This window comes from Rattus norvegicus, chromosome 10 (assembly GCF_021556685.1).
Source record: "Rattus norvegicus strain SHRSP/BbbUtx chromosome 10, alternate assembly SHRSP_T2T, whole genome shotgun sequence".
Lineage (NCBI taxonomy): Eukaryota > Metazoa > Chordata > Mammalia > Rodentia > Muridae > Rattus > Rattus norvegicus.
The window spans coordinates 24,863,134-24,887,838 of NC_141543.1; the positions used below are offsets into that span (position 1 = coordinate 24,863,134).

Consider the following 24,705-nt stretch of genomic DNA (forward strand, 5'->3'; position numbering starts at 1 on the left):
TAACTTCATTTTCTCAGAGATTCTGTCACAGGGATGGAATACTGACTAACTCAAGGTTGTCTCAGAAAGATTTCTAGCCGCTCAGTTGAGCTGGGGTCGACGGGAAGTGGGGGAGCAGCTCTGGCAGAAAGATTCAACTCATCCTGCCAGCATTGTTGAAGATGAAAACTGGGGCCTGTGTTAGAACAGAAAGAGAGGGGGTATGGAGGAAAGGGAGGAGGGAGGGATGAAGCTGTTCATACACACACACACACACACACACACACACACACACACACACACAAATTATTTTATGTGCAGTGGTGTTTTGCCTGTATTTATGTCTTGGAGTTACAGACAGTTGTAAGCTGCTATGTGGGTGTTGGGAATTGAACTCAGGACCTCTGGAAGAGCAGTCAGTGCTCTTAACCACTGAGCGGTCTCTCCAGCCCCAGAGAGTGCTGTTTTTATACCAGCTCTGCTGGTAACAGTCATTGGTGAAGTCTGGAATTTGGAAACACCCATTCTTCCTACATGGCCCAATCCTATCTCATTGCTGCCCGTTTAGACCCCTTTGATGTCTGTGCACAACAACATCCAGGAGAGTGTCTGGAGGGAGACAAGCCCCCCATGCTATTTCAACTACTGAACCAGCTAAGGCCCCCTCTACTCTCCTTTGTTAGCGTTTGGGCTTAACCATCTGCTCTTCAGCCCCAAGGAAGTAATTTTAATGAGCCCACCAGGGCTACTGAGTCAGTTGTCTCTGTGTGCTTAAGTGAGGTACCTCAGGGAACAGAGAATGGCAGGGCCACATTTGCATCTAAAAGGGCCACCACCATCCAATGAAGTGACAAGTGCCTGAGTGGACTGGGGGTACAATGTAGTGACAAACTCTGAGCTTTTCAGGAAGAAGAACTGTGGGTTTTTGTAAGGTCTCTAGGTGTAAAAATGTTGGCAGCAGATTCAAAATATTTTAAATACTATACCTGCCAAAGAGAACAGACTAGAACTTCCGCAGTGTCTGGGGTAGGTCAGCATGGTGGCTTTCCGAGTTTAACCCAAGCCCCTATCTCCAAGCCAGTTGGGGTCTGGGACTTACCATCTGTGCTTCTGAAGTGGAAATGAGGAAAGGGTTTGGAGAGAGGAAAGCCTGACTATAGGGTATGTAGGGAGAGTCTTGTATCTCACCCTCAGAGCAGAAGGCAGAATGATTTGTTTTGTTTTGTTTTTGTACCAAAAAAGAACCCACAACAGTAGCTGTGAATGACTCATCTCAAAAAGCCACTCTGATCCCTCAGACCCTAAAGCTTCTTGTGTCACAAAGGTCAAGACAGTCTTCGGAATGACTTTCTTGACACAACTGGACCAGTAAAGCAAGCACCAAGCACAGTGGTACGCTCAGAGGCTCAGAGTGAGTTTAAGTGCACAGGCTCAGCTTTTGACAGAACAGCTGAGGCAACTGTGGACTCACAGGGCCAGTGGCCAAGAATCCGTTGTTGCTAACCTTCCTTCCTTCCTTCCTTCCTTCCTTCCTTTCTTTCTTTCTTTCTTTCTTTCTTTCTTTCTTTCTTTCTTTCTTTCTTTCTTGTGAAAAACATTGGAAATAACAGGCCTGTTCAACAGGACAGGATTGGCTGCGTAAATGACAGCATATTCTAGAAAGGAAATTTTATAGTTTCATTATGAATGATGTTGAAATACATCTTGTCAGGTAAAAAGAAGTGAGGGATAAATTATTGGGGCTAAAACTCCATTTTTGCAGAAATAATGTGCAGAATTAGATGTATATATAAGCATAAAAAGCCTGAAAATATGTGTGTGTTTTAGAGATTTATTTCATATTTTGCTAGTCTGTATTTTATGAGGCTTTATTGTTTTGACTTTTAAAGAATCTGTGTTATTTTTATAATGAGTAAAAAAATAACAGTAATATAGTTGTGGTTTTTTGCAGGAAAATATGAGATACTGAGAAAATTGGTGAAGGAGGGTTTTTTTGTGTTTTTTTTTGTTTTTTTGTTTTGTTTTCTCTTTTTTCTTTTTGGTGCAAGTTAATGTCCTCAGAAAAACCTCCTATGATAAACTTAAAAATCTAGTAAATGCCCAGCAGGGAGGAGACTTAGGCCACATGGTATGCCTTTCTTATTTATTTATTTATTTATTTATTTATTTATTTATTTATTATTTATCCTATCATAACCTCTTGTGTGTGTGTGTGTGTGTGTGTGTGTGTGTGTGTGTGTGATATGTGCATACAAGGGTATGTATGTGTCACAGCACATGTGTGCAGGTCAGGGTAGAGCTTGAGAATCAGTTCTTTCCTTCCCCTGTGTAGGTCTTGGGGATTGAACTCAGGTCTTCAAGAGCTTGGAAGCAAACCCCTTTACCTACCGAGCCATCTCACCATCCCCCTCTCTTCCCTTCAAAGCAAGCCAGCCAAGGGCTTACCATGTTCTTGGGCTAAAGAGGATTTCCCATGATGCCCTGTGGCAGAAGCAAACAAATGCATGACTCAAATGACATCGTTTAAGAGAAACACACAGAGGAGGACCACAGGCAGTCTGAGAGGTCCAGGTGGTTCTGTGGTGATCACTGGGGAAGAACAGAAGGTGCCACTAAATCTTGGGAAATTGAGAGGAATCGGGATGCCAAAAGCTAGGTGCTAAGAAGACAGGTCTAAATTCTCTATCCGAGGCAGTGATGGATACTGAGCGGAGAGGTACCAAAGCAGTCCGAGGCTTTACAAGAAAACTCTTACCTAATGTACATCTCCTCCCGGTTGTGATCTTTGTAGAAATTCTAGGCGAGGGGAAAAAAACAAAAAAAACACGGTATTGAGTGCTTTTCTTTGCCGAGCTTTGGGGACAAGAATATGGCAATGGAGATGATGAGAGAAAGATCGCCGCTTATTGTCTGAAAACGCCAAGAAGGAGCAAGATATTCACTTTGCCAAGTGTACCCAGTAGCCTCGTTGGGAAGCTTTGCTCTGCAAGTCACTTCCCTGACTGTAAAGGGACAGATCGAATGTCTCAGCCATCGCCTATTAGGGGATGCAGCGATCTGTTGGCCAGGCTGAGTGGTAGGCTGTCGAGACCAGGCCAGTGTACCTTTAAAGGTAGCCTGGCTTAAAAGTACACCCTCAAGAGCACATCCTAATTCTCACAGCACAGAACCTTCTGGAGCTTTATATTCCACAGCTAAGGCACTTAAACTTGACAGTGTCTGGGACCTACTCCAGTGCCAGCTTAGATGCTACTGGTCGTTTGCTTTTGTTGTTGTTTAAATTTTGCTTTTTGTTCTTGTGTTTTGAGGTCTCAGATGCGCGATCTTCCCACATTGGCCTTCTGGGATCACAGGGGTATTTCGCTAGGCCTGGTTCTTAGGAGTTGTTTGTTGTTTGCTTGTTTGCTCAAGAGTCCTTGCAAACGAATATATGACACAAGTGTCTCAGTGCCCATGGAAGCTAAGAGAGGGCGTCACACCCCCTGGCTGATCACAGGCGGTTGTGAACGGCCTGACGTAGCTGTCTGGGACGGACAAGCAAGTGCTCTGAACTTTCCAAGCCATCTTTTCCCAGGTAGGGGCCGCTTAGACTGGTAGTCTCCCTGGATTCTGCTACTGGAAGTCCTAGTCTTGTGACAACTTAAAACAAATCATTGCAGATTTTGAGCTGATCTAAGAGCCACTCGTGAGATGTGAGCACACACAGGCTCCTGGGGCTTAGAGAAGGGCAGGTGACATGTTCCAGGCCTTGCAGGCAATGGGATGGCAGAGCTCATCAGAATGAGCTCTCCTGACAGCAGACCCTGAGCTCCTGGCTCACTGCTTCAGATGTCCTCGTCCCAGGCCTGTTCTAGTCTGGTTGACGAAGGTCAATTTCTTCAACCGTCTCCAACCTTCCTTAGGGAGAAACTGGAAAAGCCCTAAGCTTGGAAAAAAAAGTCCAAGCTCCGCTCTCTATGCAAATCAGGCCTGGTGGAACTATTAGCATTGGATTGCTTTCTGCTGTGGTCAGGGTTTTTCAAGTCCCTTTGGCGTCCTGAAAAAATCAATAGCAATATCTAGGCTGTTACAAAGGAGTCCACATCGATAGGAGAGGCCACACAACAGAGCCCGGGGCCCGAAACATGTATTTCCCAAGCTCTGGGAAAGGCGGGTGGCACATGCAATGCACTAGCTATCTCCATCTTCCTTCTATGGACGCCCCAAGTCCTCAAAGGACGTCTTCGTAGCTTCCACTTCACATGTAAGGAAACTGAGGCACAGGAAGCCTCGAGACACAGAGCTGGATTTTAACCGTCTTTGGCTGAGCACCACAATTGTTAGCCTTGCTTCTCCCCCCAAGAGCAGAAGTGAGACCCAAGCTCAGCCCGCACAGCAGGATATCGGTCCCTCTTGGTCCACGGGGACCTGGCTGTCACTCACCAGCAAATTCACGGTGCAGCTCATACGGTTGTCTTTGCTCTCATCCGTCATCACTCCCCGGTAATCCAGCAGCTTCTCCAGCAGCCCTTTGACCAAGCTCACGAAGTTCTCCACCGACTTGGCAATGGTCGGGTGTTCCGCTGCGCACTCCATGAGGCTGTGAGGAGAGAGGGTGCCGAGCTCACACGGGGGGAAACTGGTTATCAGCTGCAACACCACCCGAGCGGTCAGTGAACCCAAGCTCACTTTTCTTCACCCAAACAGTAATCTATCCGTACGGCGCAGCAAATATTCTTATACTGCTGGGATGGGGAAAATAAAAGTAAAACATATTCCCATATGGCCAGTAGTGTGTGGGTGAGGTGGGAGATACCCATGATCGTGCCTGCAGAAGTAGAACAGCAGGTAGCTGTTCTGGGTAGCAGGTAGTGAGTCTCACAACATCTAGCAATGTCATACATATACACATACACATACACATACACATACACATACACATACACATACACATACACATACATAACATACACATACACATACATATATACATATACATAACATATACATACACATATACATACACATACACATATAGATATACACACACACACACACACACACACACACACACATATATATATATATATATTCTAATTCAACAGCTCTGCTTCATGGACTCTTCTCTACAGAAGTCAAAGTATTTCTAGAACTACACCAGGGTCACAGTGAAAGAGCTAGAGTCATCAGAAGTGTCCATCAAGTGGAAAATGTTTAAGTGAAGTGATGTATCTTCACACAACATGGTTCTATGAAGCTATTAAAAACTATTAGGAAGTGAGTCGATGACATAAAATGCCCCATAAAATACATGGTTAAATGAGAGGCGTTAAGTATCCAAACATTTTATTTTTATTTAATTGATTGTTGCAGAGCTGAGCGTGTCCTGAGTACTATTCCTAGTGTCACAGGAAGATGAACTCCTTTAGTGCTTCCTCATGGTCTGTTGGGAAGGGATCCCTGCGCTCAGGGAGACTAAGGGATGGCAAGGTCACCTGACTTGCTCAAGGTCCCACAGTTGGTAAATATCAGTAGTCTGGCTCTGCCACCTCTGTCTCCATCATCCAATGCCATCTGTGTAAAACCCAGAAAGTGTTGCAAGACATATGGTCAGGAAGGACGAACACTAGCCACCTAATTGATCCCTTTTGGTGAGGGGCCCACGTGAAGAAGAGAGATGAGATGTTCTGTTTTTCTCTTGGGACATAGGAGTGCTGACTGAAAAAAAACTATAAAATTACTATAAAAGCATTACCCATGCCATTTTAAACACTTATCAGCTGATAAATATGGTACTAGGCATACTGTGGTAAAGAGAGCCACTCTAACATGCAGAGAAACAGGCCTGTCCTTGTAAATCGGGGTGAGGGATGAGTAAGTTAAACTTGGGGTGATGAAAAGTCTCCTTAACCACATGTGTGGTGCTAGGCACTACGTTGACCCCTTGGGGGACTTTCAAAAACTAGGAATTCTTCCTCTCCATTTCTAGCAGAGGAAATTGGGGCGGAGAACGGTTAAAAGGTCAGCTGGAAGCTTAAGTGGAGACCTTGGAAGTGAAGCCAGTCACTGCTCAATCTGGGGAGAGATTTTCCTGCAGACACTGCATGCATTCTTGGGTATCTCAGGGCTCCCAAGTTATGCCTCTGGGCAGTGCAAGTTCTTCAGAGATCTCAAGAAAAAGAAGGGGGAAAAAGAAAAGAAAAGAAAACCAAAGACTTTGGAGGGTCATTTCATTCCAGAGGCCACGTCAGGCTGCAAGGAGGTGACTTCTCAAACTGTGGCTGGCATCAGACACATCCATCTTGCCTTAAGAGTAGCATTTGTTCCTGGCTCTCAACAAGTAATGCAAATGGCTCGTGATTTACACCAGTCTGGTTCTGCTGCAGCTGTCCCTACTTCTCTGAGACAGTCACTTCCAGCCCTGTTCCTCACCCTAATAATTCAGTCGGGCTCTGTCAGGCATTTGGTGTGGGATTCCAGGCAAAGGGCCTTCCTGGGTTCGAGCCTGGCTAGAACAAGAGTTCTCAGCCCTGTGACACGCTAGAATGTTTGGGGAAACTCTTCTCATGGAGTCTGATTTGGGACTCTGGGCCCGGGTCTGAGACCCTGCTGCTGCCTGGTTCCCAATGCTGCAGGGCGCTGGACCACTCTGGAGAGACACACGAGGGTCTGAAAGATTTGTCTGGACTGCTTTGGTTGTCTTCATCCTCTCTGTGTGAGACAGGAAGTCTGCCCATACTGTCGAGGGTCGGTGAGCCAGGTAGTTAGCGATCACCTACCCATCTACCCACTCGACCAACCTGTATTGTTCTACAAACTGTGGGTTTGGAGATCGTCAAGACCAAGCTACCTGGAGGTCTTAGTTCAGCAGGGGAGTCAGAGAGATAAAAAATGAACTCAAGTGTGCAACGGTATACAGACCTACACTGAGAACTGCCTGCTTTCCTACCTCCATGCTAAGCCTGTCTCAATGTTTGTCCTGTCTGGGCCCCTGTAATTCCTTAAGGCAATCATTAGGTTGACCACCACCACCACCACCCCCCATCCATAAGTGAAATACAAAGCCTTTGGGCCTAGGTTCTGATGGCTGTCCTATCAAGGTCACACAACTCGCTCCCTTGAATCACACAGTGGAGTCCAAGTGCCAGAAGAAGGTTGTGGGAATGGTGGGCCCATGTAGATGTTGCTTTCCATGTGTGTGGAGTGTGCTGCCAAGTCCACCTTTGCAAGCCTTTGCAAAGCCTTTGCAAGCCAAGTCCTTGGGGACTAAGACAGTGGAGCCACCGAGCAATTATACACTCGGGCTCAGTATAGGAGGCCTCTAGATGGAGGAGTCTTATTATTCCACTTAATGTGGGAGGAGAGCTCTGAGGGTAGGGGGGACTGCGGCACTCTAAGCCTGCAGTATACTGTACAAAGGCATGTGAGAACTAAGACTGCCTCATCCCATGTTTAAGCATTGCTCCCTGGCTCAAAACTGTAGCTGGCATAGGACGGGAAGCCCTGTTCCAGTCATAAAAGCACCGTCTAACTTCTAAGCAGGACCGGAAGACTGGATCTGACTAGAGAGGTTCTAACCCATCCTAGGCCCTGCATCAGGGACTAGAAGGAAGTGCCACAGGAACTGAGGGGACCCAACTGGAGAAAGACAGTAGCCTCAGGACTCCCAATGACATTACATCCCACTTGGTCGATAATAAGACTTGACGCTAATTCACCTGTACTATGTACTAGGCATCAGCAGCTATGCTAATGAAATAAAACTAAAAGAAGTGAAGAAAGAAAAGCAGCGATGGGAAGCACCCTGCAGACCGTCCCATTCAGCCCTGAAGAGCTTCCCACTCCACCATGACATAACATATAAGGGTAGACGACATATTTACCTCTAATTTCCATCTAAGGAAACTGAGGTTCAGGGAGAGCAGAAGAAAGAGTAGGGCCCAAAGCCCCTGGCTGTTTTGAGGAGGCCCGGACTCCTGCATTTGACCTAGTTCTTTTTATGTAAAAATCATTCACACCTCCACTTTAGGAGGAAAATAATGAGCTGCCTTTAATTTTCCTGATCGCTAAGGACTCCTTTGATAAAGAATCACTCAGGAAGGCTTTTGCGAACCCCGCTGGTAGTCTGAGACCTGCCACGGGGCTTCATCAGCTTACAGAAATGGAAATTGACAAAGCAAACAGGGTTCAGCTTCTGGCCAATATTCAGATTCCCCCCCTCTCAGAACTTTGAGATAAGCACCAATTTCTACCCCTGGAGAATCAGAGATCTCACCAGTGGTCCCACCAGCCCTTCCCCAATGGATCTGTTTGCAACGTGAGCGTCTAGGAAACCTGTATCCAGCTTCAGGGTATCTGGCATCAGGCAGAGCCAAGGCTAGCTCAGATGACACCACCCTTTCAGGGTCTCTGATGTTACTGCTGAGCTCTGGCCATGTTGGGCAGTACAGAGTAGGGACAGTGACAGGGGGGCCAGGGCCAAGCCTTTTGTGTGCCTCTGCTATGAAAGGGAAATTTCGGAAAGGAGTGAGGAAAATATCCAAGCATCGGAGCAACAGCAGAGCGTCAGTGAACACAGAGGACAGGAAATTGGGATGCCTGACCATTCTCCCAAGCCTCCAGAGAAGGCCTCTCAGGCAGGGCAATTAGGAGGCAACCAATGACAGTAACTGGGAGCCAGGCCGAGGGACTGAAGCATTCATTAAACATGTACCTGCTGCGTGCCAGATGCTCCTTAATTACCCCAGCTTCAAAATAACCACGGGGGCCCATTGTTCCCACTTTAGAAATGGGGATACTGAGGCTGGAGAGGTCGTGCGCCATTTGCCTAGAGTCATACAGCTGCAAAGTGGGGGGAGCCAGGATTTAGTGCAATGTCCTCCCCTCCCATAAAAGATAAGTGGATGATAAGCCCCAGAAAGGTGTTCAACATCCTCAGCCACTGTGGAAACGGAGATCAGAACATGAGATCAGGGTCTTCTGCGCACCTGCTCGCCCGGGTGGCTATAAGCACTAGGGCAGATGTTAACAGGTAACATGGGAAGAGGAGACATTGGTGCCCTCCTGCTTGGCCAATGGAGGAAAATGTGGAGCTGTACATTTGTGTGTCTGCCGTCCTCTCGAAAAGCTGACTGATAATATCACCTGGTGGCCTGACAATCCTACACTAAGGTACTATTTATTACTGTACTCCAGAGTCTATCTAAGAGCTGAGGAAGTAGACACTGCCTAAATAACCACCTGCTGGTTATTAAAAGAAAAAGAGACGAACAGTGGGTCACAAAGCGCCATAGTCCATGAAATGTCTGTAACAGACAACCCCTGAGTGAGGAAGCAGTCGTGGCTGCACGAGCCTAGGACAGGGGAGTGTACTGCTACATGTCTGCATACGTGTACAGAGCAGGTACGCCTGAGGAGTGCAGGGCTCCTTTGGTGGGGTAATGAAAACATTCTGATTTTAATTATTATGGGGTCAGTTCAATAAGCACAGTAGAGCAGTGCATGCTGGGTAGGCTAGGCAGCATAGTATGTGAATTTATCTTAACATTTGGGAGAACAAGACAAAAATGGCTTGACTTTCAGTCCATTCATGCTGAGTGCTGTTTCCCGTGCACTGTCTGCTCCAGACTTTGGGCACTGAAGTCTTGCAGGGCACACTGAAGGCCTTATGCCTCCTTCAAGGATGCTTTTCTCAGCATCCTCTGACAATATTCTTATCTCCCTGAGCTTAGGAGGTCACCCAGCGAAACATGGATCCAAGACAGCAAACCTGACCAGAGATATACACAATGTGAGGCACTCACAATCAAATCTGTCCAAGGTCGAAAAGGAAAATGGCAGTAATGGACTCCATGCTTCTGATCTAAGGAGGCGGTTTCACCCTGCTGTGTTCTTTTCTCTTTTCAGCATTGCCAACACGTTTCTTTTTATCTAGCCCACCTCATCCATCAGTAGCAAAGCACAGGTACTTTCTGAGAAATGTCAACTTCTCTCTGAGACCAGTTCGCTTCTAGTGAAAGTCTCCCAAGAGGGCCAGCAACCCCATACCCTGCTGTGAGAGCCTTCACCCTTGGCTGGCCCTTCACAGGCTTCCTGGTCCTGCACCCTGAACTTACATGGACTCCAGCAGCTGCATGTACTGCTCATCCCCCCGGCCTCCTTCCACCTCATGGTCCAGCTTCAGGATGATTTCATTTTCAAACTGGAAAAGTGGTTGAAAAATCAACAAAAATAACATTAGAGGACCACGTGCTGAGCCAGTTCATTCATTAGTGAAATCAGTGCATTGGGGAGCAACTATTTTCCTCCCATTCCCAGGGCCTGGACCTGTGGGTTGAAAGCTAAACAGGACTCAATTCATATCCAGAGGGTGGAGGGACGGAGGAGGGAGCTGGGATGAGGGTTACAAGATGGGGGCATAAGAGGGAGAGAGGAGGGAGAGTGAGTACTTCTCAGACACTGATTCATTTGAGCTTGCCCTCCAAGGTCAATCAGAGGTCTTACAGGAAGATAAAAGGGGAAGGGAATCCCAGGCACGTACAGAGGCAGGTGATAGGGCCCCTGCAATGGTGGTGCATTGTCTCAGACAGATTACTTTAGTCCTGCATTCCTTTCTCCACAGTCTGGTGATCACAGCAGACCTGATCTCAGTCCATGGGGCTCAAGCATTCTCAGAACACCTCTCTTTTGCCAAATGTGTACACCGGACCCAGGCCTAGCTTCTAACCAGTGTATTCCAACACTCATGTCCCAAGGATCATAAAGACCCAGGCTGATCCAGTGTGTCTAATCTGAGACTTTGTTGGAACCCTTAGCAACAAGTGTCGTGCTGCTCAGCCTGGGAAAGGACTGCGGCCGGCCTGAGGCTGCTAATGATGACACCAATGAATGTGTGTTTGGAATCACACTCTGTGGAGGGAAGAGGAGGGGTTGAGCATAGACCTGATGCCACTCTGTGTCCCTGGAAGCCTTTTCGTCTCCATGAGTTGATATGTATGAGTGTGTTTAAAAAGATACATGCAGGCACACACACGCAGAGTCAGTGTGTGTGTGTGTGTGTGTGTGTGTGTGTGTGTGTGTATGTAAGAGAGAGAGTGTGTGTGTGTGTAAATTGATGTTTTGCTATCTGCAGTAATATGTATGTATGTATACATGTATGTATGTATGTATGTATGTAAATTGGAAAATATATATGTGCTGGAAAACATAAATAAGGTATAAAGCAAATAGCAGATCTCACGTTCTCAGAGGCTAGACCAGTAACAGTAGCAGAAGTCAGAAGTCAGATTAATAATCAGAAATCAACTTTCCTTCTGTGATTTTTTTGCCCCCGAATCTGCTGCATGGAAATCAGAGAATGTTTCTTCCCTAGTGCCAATGTCAAGAAGCATTTTGCCCAGTGGAAATCATGACTTATTCAATATACTGTCTTGAGGCATCCCGCTGTGTCTCTGTACAAGACTGTGACTCAGAACACCTCGCATTGTCTTGGTACGTACTCTGAAGAACGCAACCAAGCTTGCAGTCCACCCATGTCGTTTACTGCTATGAAGGAAACTGGGCCTTGTAGAGAGGACGGGGGACATTGGCAAAGGCCTCTGAGATCTAAGGAGGCTTCCGATGCAGCCTCTTCATACTCCGCCTTCATAATATCCCATGAGGCCTGGAGGGCAGGAGTCGCCTTCAAATGCAATATTGCATGATGAGCAGCCATCCCTGGTCTGGCACAGCCTCCAGTAGCTGCCAGTTACTATTATAGATGAAGCAGGGGCCGTCTCGGGCCTCAGAGGATGCTGGCAGTCCTTTGGCAGCTTTTTTCCTATGCATACAGGATGGAGTCCGTTGAGGCAAGATCTTGAGATGACAGAAAGACCGGACAGATTCAATATGGCCCCCATTCATGTGATGCCACCGTTCCCCCTACCCAGGGTGCTTAGAGTCAACAGGAAAGACCAGAAAATTCATGTTCATCTAATGCAAGCACTAAGGAGTTTTCTGTAAACTGCCAGAGTTTGACGAAGATCTTCTGGAAGAGATAAAGGGGGCCTGGAGCCATGGGCAGGGTGGTGATAGATATAAAGGGAAGGCAGTCCCCATGGCGGGATGCTGTGAGCAAAGCTATGGAGGTAAGGACGCAGTACAGCTGGGGCAGGGACTTGGAGGGAGGGAGGGAGGGAGGGAGGGAGGGAGGGAGGGAGGGGGAGGGAGAGAGGGAGGTAGAGAGGGAGGGAGGGGAAGGGGAGGGAGGAAAGGAAGCCAGCCAGTCTCTGAATGTAGCCTTGCCTCAAGCCTTCCTATTCCCCTGGTTATAAAGGAAGGAAAGAAAGAAGGGACGGGGAGGCATGGAGGGGCTGTCTGGAGGGGGATGGGCTGCCAGTCTGCAAATGAACCATGTCCCTTATAGGATGAATTTTGCCAGTGTTTCATCTGTATTACTATTTGGGAGCTGGGGTCTGTGGTACTTAGAGATGCCCTCTATATTAAGAGCACAAAGAAATAAGCCCAGACGGAGATAATACATATAAAAACGGGCTCCGTGTCCGGGCCACTGGGTTTGAGCCTGGAATCCCCTTCAGGTTCAGGTGTTGAAGGATTGACTCCCAGTGGGTGGCGTTGTTTTGGGAGGCTGTGGAAGCTTCCAGAGGTGGGCGTAGCTGGTGGAGGCAGGTCACTGCGTGTGAGCCTCAGAGAGTTGCACAGGCCTTGGCTCCTGTCACACTCTTCTTTCTCATCTACCGTGATATAAACAACCTCTGGCAAACACCAGCCACCTTTAACTGAGCTGCCGCGCTTGACCTCCTATGATGGACAGAAACCTTCTAAAACCATAAGCCGGAATAAATCCTCCCAATCTATCAGGTACTTTTGCCTGTGGTGGTGCAACGATAGCAAAGAAATAGGCGTTGGATCCTTCCTCCATTCCCCTGACATACCAGTGAAGAACTAGAAGGTCTTCCTAAGCCTCAGTTGACATGGGCTGGCAAAGCTTCTCTGCAATGGGCCAGCAGATAAAGTGAGCCCCCACGGGCTGGACGGTCTATGTCACAACTGCTCGGCAGCCACCAGAAAGCTCTATTTACAAAACAGGTGTCAAGGCGGACGTAGTTTGTCAATCCCTTGTCAACGCAAACAGCGTCATGGCAGCACCCATGGCATCGCACTGCCGTAAGGGGTATAGGAGGTTTATACGTGAAGTACTACAGCCACATGTAAGTTCACATGCACTGAGCAGCTCCCTGCCCCCCATTGCTGTCAGTAATGCTGCTGCATTTGTTGCTGAATGCTACTGGAAAGCGGCTCTGGGTGGCGAGAAACCCAGCATCCTGCTGTTGTTGTGGTCTGAGTGGTTCTCTGGGAAATGCTGGCACCGTTCCTCCTGGTGAGATGAACTGCTCTTTGGAGCGGAGCAGTGAATGGGGTAAATAAGCACTTGTCTCGGGGTCACAAAAGAGCCTGTCGGGAGGCAAATTGCAGGGTACCAGGGAGGGGGCAGAACCAGAGATGGCACACAGCTCCTGAGTTTTCCGGGATGAGTAGGAGAGTGAAGCTCTCTGATAGGCACATCCCGTGCCGTGCTCAGGGTTGCCTGTGCCCACAGGCTTCGGTTTGCTCGAGTCATGCTTTGATGGTCAAGCTTTCCTTGGCCACAAGGCTATGTGTAGGTTAGGTAATCTTACTGTTTTCACTCTCTTTTGTCCATTAAATTCAGGTTTGAAGAAGTACCTACTTGGACGTCTAAGAAGTTACCGGGAAATCATGTGTTACGAGGCCAAGCCTAGTGCTTGGGGTAGAGTGGGTTCTCAGTCAGTGTTCACAGTGACTACTGTGAACATTGTCCTGTCCCTGTCCTCACCACTGACATCATAATCTTGCGTAACCCTTACTTACAGCAGCCGTGGGAGTTGGACGGTGTCCCCGCTTTATAAATGAGGACACTGAAGCAGAAGACCTTTGTCTTAGGTTGCAAAGTCTGGTTGGACTTGAGGTAGGTTATCTGGGACTACAACCCTTCCCACACATACACTGCCATGTCACCATGACAGGTCTCGCCATGAACACCGTCATTGTGCTGCGCTTAGACTGGAGTCTGTCTCCTCCTATTTAGCTCCATCTTCAGCCCCAACCTCACCTCTATCTCCCTTTGTCATTTGCTCACCCTGTCTCTGTCGGGGGTGTATTCATTAGGGGGAGAAGTTATTTTGGCAGAAGTTAGATTTTTACAGGGCCTCGTCTGAATCACAAGAGCTAATTCAAGCCAAGGGTGTGAACCCCAAACTCCCAGAAGGGAAGTTTCCTTTCTATCTTGCCAGCGTCTCTTCCACACTTCTGCTGCCTCTCCGAGCAGCTGAATAGCATCCCAACTCTTTATTATCTTGTTCAATAGAATGTTGTCTGACAGGAGCTCTGCCCTGCCAAAGCTGAAATACAGGAACCAAGAGAGCTTCCTCATACTTTGGTGCTGACTTTAATGGGGACAGTGTATGACACACCTGGGTGACAGAGGGATAACAGGGACAAAGCTGTCCATCCACCTTTGGACTCCTTGGTTAACAAAATGCTCGTTGGTGGGTAGAGGCAGGATTGACTCAAATTGGAGGTGATGATGTCATGTGACAAGAGAGGCCTGTGGGAACCAGTGTAGCCTTTTCTTGATCTGGTCTCTAACTGACGCCATGCACTCCCTCAAGAGCTCCAATTTGCGATGGTATAATATTCATACTACCAATGAGGAGACAGAACTGGAGAGACCCAAACTCACCCAGTTTACACACAATAGAAGTCTTAGGCTGCAGAGCACAGAGGTGTTTGCAACACATGTGTGTGTTGATCTCTCTCATTCCTGGTCCAGACCATTAGAATCACCACATCTACTCTGTGCCAAGATTCAGTCTTAGTAGAACTTGCTGAACTTACCTCTTGATCTGCTAATTAACTCAGCAATGATTGGGCTCCTATTGTGTACAAGCACAGTGCTAGATACTGTGACTAAAGGCTACCTTACATGGACATTCCACAATTTCTATCCTGTGCTCTCAGGCCCTAAAACAGCCTTTCAGAAAGTCTGGGTTTCCTTCATCCACAGAGAAGTAGCCTGAAAGCAGCTAGTCTTCCTACCACAGGGGATCACTTAAGCAATGATTGGTGTTCTCCAACTTCTAAAGCTGTCTCCTTGGAGTCTCCTTGCTCTCTCTTGCCTTTGACTACATTGCCAAGACAAGATTATTTTTAAAAATTCCCTGGAATTCCCTTTTCAATGCTGAGTATTTTTTTTCTTTCATGAAATGTGGTTGGATGAGGACTTGATGGATGGAGAGGGCTTGACATCCAAGTTTACTGTTCAGTGCTTACAGATTGCTGGGAGTTTTGGACTAAGGGACCAGCTCTGGCCTACAGGCAGGCCTGGCATAGTGTAGTGACAGCCTTACAAACAAGTCACCCCACTGGATGAATGCTATGGTTGCACATTTTCCTCCTACAGGAGAATGACAGCCATGGTATGGCCAATTCTAGGTTGCTCTTTTTAACATGTCCTCTTCAACAAAAGACTCATTGCATATTCAGGCTGGGGGTAGGGCACCACATCCTAAACAGTGGCAGAGTTCTGAAATGGTCTGGGAGGGAAGATTGCCCTCATGAAGAGGACACCAATTGTATTTGTCGTTTGACAGCAGCATTTAGGATTTGGGCTAAAGGGGGAAATAGGACAATCTGGCCTTGAGTTGAACAAGGAGTTGGGTATATATAGAGAGACTTCTCCTGGGGTTTCCTTTCCTCCATCTCCTATCCCCCAGCAGACTGAGCTGCTTAGAGTCTAACACCTTCCTTACTCATGTCCAGCTGATTATAATACCCTTGAGTCAATCTTGGTCTCTGGAGATGAACCAGGAGATAGCATAGCCTTTCCCACAGCCTGAGGCCTGAGCTATCTAGGATTTCTCCAGGCAATTGAGCAACAAAGAACCCAAAGAAGGGCTGGGCAATTAGTTCTAGGCCAGAAAACCTGATATGAACTGAGAGCAAAGGCCCAGTCTCGTTCCCTCAGCTCTCTTAGCTCCTCTGGGAAATCCCGGTTCTCTAATAGGGATACAAGGTCTTCTCCTCTCAGATTGTTTGGGAATAATGTACTCAGACTGGTTTGCTCAAGAGATCACTGGCATTCTAGACTCCAAACTGGCTCTGATATCATGGCTGTATGAGACTCAGTGGGGGCCTTGCCTGCCTCCTTTGAAGAGAACAGTTTCCACCCTCACTTGCTCTTAGCCCAAAGACTCAGCCTGGGCCAACTCCTTTCCCAGCTGAGCCCCCATGAAACATTCTAGATAGTTTTCACAAGGGCACCTGCCCCATTAGGCAGCCTGATTGTCCTGTCTCTTTTGATAAGGGAGCGGGGAAAAGAAGCAATTGGAAGACGTGCTTAAAATGAGGTCTCAATCAGACAGTCACTAGATTGATTAGTACACTGCCGGTCACTGGATGCAAGAGTGTTGCTTTCGCATGCCTGTGTTCATGACCTCTTCTAAGGTGTCAGCTGACGGGAAGTGCTGCTCTGAAGGGTGGCAGGATGGCTCTTCGCCTAATGCCTTGTGACTTCAGGGCCCTCATGCTTCATTTTCCCTTAGATGGCAGTTCATCCTAAATTGTCTCCAGATACTCATTCTGGGCAAATATCACTTCCAGGTTGCTCCTGACCAAGGGATCCAGTAGGGTTCCCTTCTCCATCTGCACTCCTCTGTCTCATTTCTTCTCAAGCTAACTGCAAAGGGGGTCTTTCTGGGAACTGGGAGCTACCAGTATTCCCAGGGGAAAGGGGGGCATGTAAAGTGTCTGTTTATAAAGGTACCATCATAACAACAAACTAGGCCCCTATTCCTTATATAAGTGCTGTTTTCAAACTTGGATTTGAAAGAATGATGGATACGATACATATAAGTCTTAAAGAGTAAACTTGAGAAATCAAATAGGTGTTTGGTCATGCAATATGTCAGTCAGCTCGTGGTTAGTGTACACCAGGAATCTCCAAGAAGGGTTGCAATGAACAGTGGTGGCCCAAGGTGTTTCACTGGAAACACTCTTCCTTGGAGGATATTGTCGGATTGGTAGCACTGCCTAGAAAGCTTTCATTTTTTTCAGCAGGTGTTTACTAGAAAATACAGTGGTCAGAGCGTGGGTTTTGGGATAATGTTAACCTGTGTATTGTAAGCTCTGCCTTGCCACAGTCTATATGTGTGCGTTTTGGGGCATTAAACATAGGGAATAGCTTAACACCTGGGACTCCACTTAGTTTGGACTATAGGCATATACCTAAGATCCCCAGTTTGCATGTACTATTTGCACTCACACACACACACACACACACACACACACACACACACACACACACAATCTAAGATTCCTACCTGCACCAAGGCACACATAGAGCCAACTCTGAAAAGTGTAGTGCTTGTGTGCCCCTAACAACCATCAAAGACTCCCCTTTTGTAGATAGCTTCTATTCAAATATTTTCTCAGCAGCCATGTCTTAGTATAGATGGTAAGGGCTTCATCCACAGGCTACAATGGTTTGGGCTGCATATACAGTAAGACAAACTGTTCTACAAGTGATCTGTTTGGGAAAAAATTCCTATTTATCATCTTACATCTATGCATAATGAGACATGAATATGATTAAAATCATATGCTTCATGAGAAGTAGAAAAAGATAACTATAAGCTGTCCATCAAAGCAGGTAAGCACCTGAATTATAAACCTTAGTAATCAGTTCCTCCTTTCTATGAGGGGGAGCCTCAAATATAAGCTATACCCTGGTACTCTTTCACTCCTGTGGCCTGCTAGCACTCTTGACAGTGTGTCTGACCTGTATTATCTATTTGCTTTGGAATTGTATCTCTGCTCCTTGGTCATGTCTGTGTGCCTTTACAAAGAACACATGTCTGTGTTCTTTGATTAAAACACCAAGGACCTGTATGCATCCGATTAAGACACCAACTGCCAGTAAAATTTTTACTTCTCGAATTTCTGCAAGTTGGTTGTTGGTGTCACCAATCTCAAAGATAATAAGAGAGACCACCTGAACTAAAACTAAGGAATGTTCACAGCACGTTTGACAGACTGTGAACACCAGCTCATGTCTGCCATGGTCATCCAGGCCATTCTGATTAGGTGGTGTTGAGAATGAGACCGATAGTCATACAGAAATGACGACAGTCAGGGCAGGATGGCCAATGCCCACAAACACAAGATGACAAGCAGGAAGCAACGACCTCTTAAAGGACCCAGCGCTTGGGATGTACCTTACAGGACCAGTTTCGAATGATAGAGAAGGAACAGGCAGGAGAAATATAAAGAACACTCTGTGGGAGAAAATCATTCAGGGATGGCTTGAGAGTGGGTAAAGTGGAGAAGAGAATTGAGGGAATGATTGACAAGCTCAATAGCCATTCAGGGTGGAGGTGGACATGGGGAGGGTGGACCTGAAATAGCAACTGCTAGGCATGACCTCTGGTAGGCAAGAACCTGAGAATCAATGAGCCAGGGAAGAGTCACAGAACTATGGCTCATCTAAGGACCCTGAAGAAGGGGAGCTTAGAATTGGTCTCTTGCAGAAGTCTTCCAAGGAAGATTATCCTCCATTTGCTGTCCACTTTCGAGTTGAGCCTGAATGCGATGCTTGGCTAATAGAACTTTTTGTTCCCCCCTCTAGATAATGCAGATGTTCAAAGTCGTTCAGGAAGATGAAATGCTAGACGATGTTGGAAGCAAGCATGAGATGGCAGGGGCAGCCATTGGGTCTGGAAGTAAGATTCTCAGAGCTTGAGAATGGGCTGGGATAAGAGCAGGGCAAGAAAGGGCATTTTCATATTGGCCCCAGGCAGGAACTGTGATAGAATACTGACCAAATGTGATCTGCCAGCTCATTCCCGGCACACGAATAATGTCCCCATCCTGCGGGAGCCTCTCAGTGGAGCACAGGCAGATGGGACGGGGGTATCATTACGGGAGAAATGGCCTGAGGGGTAGGAATGCTGGCATGAATTTCCGCAGTCATTCATTTACCTTTTTGAAAGCCCCAGTCCTTTGATATTCGCACAGCATCATGTCGAAGAAGATGGGGATGGTGGCCTTCCTGAGCTCAGCCTCTGGGATAAGTGTCATCTCTAATATAGGTCCCACCATGCCTGGGATGAAGCAGATTTTGTTCTGGCCTGCAAAAAGAAGAAGGACAAAGGGCACATGAAACAGTACCGGGATGGTCCTGCTCTTGAAAGTTGAAAGGAGAAGGGTCGTCAACATGGTAGTTAACTTTTTGATAGTTGTTTACTGGGAGCCAGGAAGCTTTGAGCATTCCATACAGGTGAGCTTGCTCATGGATGAATATGCGCTATCCCGAGCAAGCCCCATTTATGAAGGTGGATGGCACACAGAAGTGACGGTGACAGTGTGCGGTAAGCACTTCAGTGTTGGTGAGGGCTTCTACCTGCATCGCGCCTCTGCAAGACACGGCCCTGGTTGAAAAGAAATGATGGTGGTGGGTGTGCAGGCACGCTTGGAGTTAAATCTGCATTGTGAGCCATGCTCCCAGGATCTGGATAAAATGTGTCTTACAATGGCTCTCTGAAACAAGAAAAGCAAATCTCTCTGCTAAGAAGCTGTAGAATAGCTTGGTTAGCGGTAGTGGGATTTAATGCAGCACTTTAAGGCAGATGGAGCTCAGCTCCCGAAGCCTCTGCCTCATTACAGGGCATCCCCTTCTGTTGGCAGTTCAGCTGCACTAGCTTGATTCCAGTGCCACGGGCTTGATTCCAGTGCCACGGGCTTGCCGGGCTTCTGTTGCTCCAAAGCTGGACTTGAGGATGTTTTCCCTGCCTGCTTCATCACCTGAACCCTCGTCCCCATGCGGCTCCCATCTTAGCTCAGACACAGGAAGGTGGGTGTCCTTCTGCATCTAACCCTCGACCCCAGCTAAACAGGTACCTACTCTGCTCCACACACATTTTGAAGTGTCTTTGCTTGTGGACTCCTTTGATTGACACCTCCTGAGTTCCACACAGGCAGAAGCCTGCGCCTGTCCTCGCCATTTTGCTAACACCGAGCAGTGGACAGATTAGAAGACCAGCCGGCGTCCGTTTAATGAGGAAAGTGCTTAACCTGGCTCTCTCGGTCACCGGTTATTTGACATGGTGTCTCACAAAAGGCTGAGCAAACCCAGCTCTTGAGAAGACACGTAAAATTATGCCTTTGTGCACTTGACACAGAATCAAAGCAGTATCAGCCCCCCATAGAAAAGACAAAGCACCCAAGGGCACCCGATTCTGAATCGTGAAGTTGTAAATGGAAACTTATCAAATAGATATGCAATGGTGAGCAAGGTTATCTCACTTTTGGGGCGCTCAACCCCCTCTCCTACAACTTAAGGTAACAATAGTATTTGTGCCAGAGGGCCATTTTTTTTTTTAAGAAGAAATCAACCATGGGCTGGGAAGATGGCCCAGTGGGTAAAGGATTTACTGCAGAAGCATAAGACCCTGAGTTTGAATCCACAGAACCCATGAACATGTACCACAAGTGTATGTAATCTCAGTGATCCTATGGGAGGAGAATCTCAGGTGACAGCAGTTAGCTTGGTGTAAGCGACTGGGAAAATGACAAAGAGTTCAAGCAAGGTAGAGAGCAGGGACCAACATCCAAGGTAGTTCCCAGGCTTCCACATAGGTGCCATGTGCCATGTGTGGAGTATTTAATATTCCTCTCTCTCTCTCTCTCTCTCTCTCTCTCTCTCTCTCTCTCTCTCTCTCTCTCTCTCTCTCTTCCCTAAAAGAGCCATTATTTAGTGAGCTGTCAGGTCACTGAACTGAATGGCCTGCGACATAGGTCACAGAGCATTAACTATGGCCACCATGCTGTTTTCTCAAAATGAACCACAGAAAACAGCCTGTTGAGCAGAGCATGGGCATCAATCAGATGTCACAGAGGCGAAGAAGAGAGGAAAACACCTAGGATTTGCAGAGTCCCCGTGGAGTTAGGGCCAAATTCCAGCACTGCCACCCTTGAAGCTGACACCATGAATGTGTCATCAGTAGTGGCCCCTCTTTTCCCTTGAACTCTACAACTCAGGAGCCCATCTGGTTTCCTCCATTGTTAGGCTAGACATGGGGCAGAGGTCTTCCATGGTCACAGAAACCCAAGCGGCACAGTGTGCAGCCAGGCGCAGTGCCCTTCAGTCAAAGCAGAAAACAAAGCTGAGAGGAAAGGCCATCATGAGACTCAATGTCAGAGGATTTCCTCCAAACCCAGGGCCGAAGGAAAGCCTGCAGTTAGGAAAAGTAAACGAGGAAGTCAGGTAGAGCTGCACAGCATAGAAATGCTTTGCTGAGTGATCAGCCCCCATCACAGAAGGCATTTGGAATAGACTTGATCCTCAGTTTCCCATGTTGTCCCAGGCAGACAAAAGGAACCTGCTTTTACACAGCCCACCCTGGTCTCTAGGACTTGCTAATCTAGGTTCCTGACTTTGTCCTTCAAGATCTCTTTCAAACAACAGGAGGGCTTTTAAATTCAAACTTGAGTGCAGTAATAGGCAGAAGGTAAATTAGAACTGTCAGAGAAGCCACCTCCGTGAACGCTGATGTTGCTTATGCAACAAAGGCCCCGTAGAAAGACCAGTGGGCCCCAGCGCAGTGGGGATATATTTAAAATGTTTTAAAATAAAGGATGAGCATGCTGTGGGCTAGGGATTTTTAGATACTTTTGACCTGCTTTCTCTGTAGTCTGTCGAGATATTTGGGAGACTAGAAAAGGAGAGAGAGAGAGAGAGAGAGAGAGAGAGAGAGAGAGAGAGAGAGAGAGAGAGGCTGATCTTTAAATATGCATTGATTGCAATGGTGCTTACACTGTTCCTAAAAGAAAGTTTTATTCCTTTATTAATGAAAAACTTAGCACATTGGGATTTTTGTTTAAACAACCACATGAGCGCATGGATGCGTATATCTCTATATACACAGGCACACAAACTCATAGGGAGAACACATTTGTAGTTAATTGAATAGAAACTCATTCTGAAAAAAAAAAACAAAGGAAAACAAAAAAAAAAAACCAAAATAACAAAAAAACAAGCAAACATGAATTCTAGTTCGAGAAACACACCGGCCGCTTGCTGTATGGTGGTAGGAAAATGAGGACAGGTATTGGTTTTGTTTTATGTAATAGATGCCGGATATCACCGGTAGAGACAGTTTTGGAAAGGTGTTTTAAAATATCAGCTAGCTAGTTAACTCGGGGGTGGAGGGGGTTTCCTGTTGGTAATGAGAGTTCAGGAATAGCCTAGGCATGTGAATGCAAAGGGGCCCTGTGTGTTCCTATCTACGCTGCCCATCTGTCCAGGGCACTGCTCACCACTCAACTGCACCCGGAGGACCTGCGGTCACTGGGAGAATAAGCAAGGGAAGGATGACAGGAAATCTGTGGGGATCTGTCTGAGGAGGAAGCTAGACAGGTTGCTGATCCCATGAGGCTGCTGCAGAACAGAAGTGGGCGGGACTGTGTGTTTCCCTACATGCTGTCACAGACCCCGGCATGTACAGCAACAACAAGGGCAGGTTATGACTTTCTGGATGTCAGAGTCTGCCAGACCTCCTGGGGACTTAGCAGCAAAGGAAGCATCACTCTGTTCAAAGGGGGAATTGTGAGTGTAGCTATCTATCCTTCCAACTTCAGCTTGGAAAAGCATCCCGCAGCGTTGGGAGACGTCTGGTCCCGCTTCCCTCAGGCCTATGGAGACTCTGAGGCTGACACCCTTGGTCAGGTCTGAGTACTCTACTCCATGGCTTTGTGGTACTGAGCACATCACTCAACCTCCCTGGACCTGCAGAATCCCACTGTACGTGGTAGAAGGTTGAAGGGGTGAATAGAAACATGGAGATGTGGGGCTTTTCTATGTCTGGCGCCTGAGGGAACTCAGCAGCATCGATGCTAATTAAAGATGGTGTGTGGAGAGGGCTCAGCACGATACTGGGTTCTAGGAAGAGCAGAATGAAAAACTGTAGGTTGATGTCATTATGCGGTGAAGGCAGGTACAGGATAGAACGAGGTTTGTCACTGGACAAGAAGGACAGGTGGGCGGGAGAAAAGTTTTAGAGATGAGAGACTTGAGCGAGGGGAGAGCTGCAGGGAAGCAACATGGAGCACATGCATCTTTACATAGATAAAGGTTGTTATGAATATTCTTAAGGGATGGATGTGTACAGGATTTTGTGTGTCTAGATGAGCAAACTATATCTTATCTAGGTGGGCGGTTTATATCCTTATCAATTGGTTGTAAGTTAGTTGTGTGGATGTATTGGACATTGAGCATTTAACACATAAATCTGGTTGCCGGGTTACAGTCTGTTGAGTTATGTTTTTCCTAGACTGTTGGGAGTGTGAACAGACTTCCTGACAGGAAGCTGTGCCAGGCTATAGAATGCTTGGGGCTAGAGTGGTGTGGGGCCACACTAGCACGGTCTGAGGAACGCATGGGTGTATCCGGCGTGGTAACAACTTACTGAGGGGACGGTGTGTGAAAGCGGCTGACAGAGAAACAGCACAAGCCCGCAGATCCACAAGGAGTGGGAACTCACAGGAACTGGTAGTGCAATTTATTAATTATACCACAACAAAAACCCAACACTCTACTATGTGAAAGCCACTGAGTCTTTTCATGGAAACTTCCAGACTACTTGGCTTTTTGTTTTAAACTTTACTTTACTTTTATTGCAAAGAATTAACCAGGGAGAGGATTGGAGTGAATTTTCCTCTAAGGCTATCACGCTCACAGTCCTCCATACTGTTCTTAAGCCCACCGAATGCTGTCTAGCCCCCCTACAGAGATGTGTGCAAGGCATCACTCTCTATAGGCCATCAGACTGGAGGCCCCTTCATGTTCTATCCACCCCTAGCGCCTGCCTTCCCTCCATAGCCTGTCTCTGCCTCTCAGTGGACGCTGCCTTTTCTCCCTTGGTCTTTCACATGTGTGTCAGCCTCACTCCCCACTCTGAGCCTCATCTCCCATGTGCCCTGACAGTAAACTCTTAGGCGTTCTTCAGAGCCCTAAGGTCCAATCTAGATGCTGTGAGCCACGTGTCTTTTGAACACTTGAGGTACGGCTATCCAGAGGTCAGTGTACTCTAAGCATATAAAAGTCTACACAAGAATACATTTTTTAATCTTAATTATGTTTTATGTTGATCGTCTATTAAAGTCATGAAACTTTAAGTTAAATAGAGAGCATCCCTAGTTTACAAGAGATTAAGTTTAGGATATTCGACTTTACACTGGTACATAAAAATTATCTTGAGTTTTATTTTTATTTATCTTTTTCTTTTTAGTGCTAGAATCGAACCTGAGGCCTTGTAGATGTCAGGCAAGCATTCTAGCACTGAGCTCCAATTCCAGGTCTATATTTTGAATTCTGAATTTGGATCCTTCTTTTTCTGCAGACCAGTCCTCTCTCTTGATGTCAGACTGACACAGAGCTGCATCTCCCAGCAGCATCACCACTTTGAGAAAAAGCAGCCAACACTCCAGTGTGGGGGGCTTTTAAGCTGGGGCAGGGGGGTTGCAATGTATTTTTTACTTACAGTGTACTCAACTTATGATGGATTTATTGGTATATAACCCCATTATAATGTACATCTGTGCAGTTAAAACTAATTAATTGCTCATTTCAATTCTCTCCCTTTCTTCGTCTTTTAGAACAGGATCTCCTATAGCCCA

At 46.9% G+C, this 24,705-nt stretch overlaps 1 protein-coding gene across 1 annotated transcript in view; it reads right to left on the reverse strand.

Moving 5' to 3' along the window:
• Window positions 1-24,705, reverse strand: part of Dock2 (dedicator of cytokinesis 2) — a 418,958-nt gene that overhangs the window by 36,190 nt on the left and 358,063 nt on the right. Inside the window, 4 exon segments of the mRNA NM_001419946.1 lie at window positions 2,735-2,775; window positions 4,402-4,558; window positions 10,074-10,159; window positions 19,012-19,160. Of these exon segments, the coding sequence (NP_001406875.1) occupies window positions 2,735-2,775; window positions 4,402-4,558; window positions 10,074-10,159; window positions 19,012-19,160 (433 nt within the window).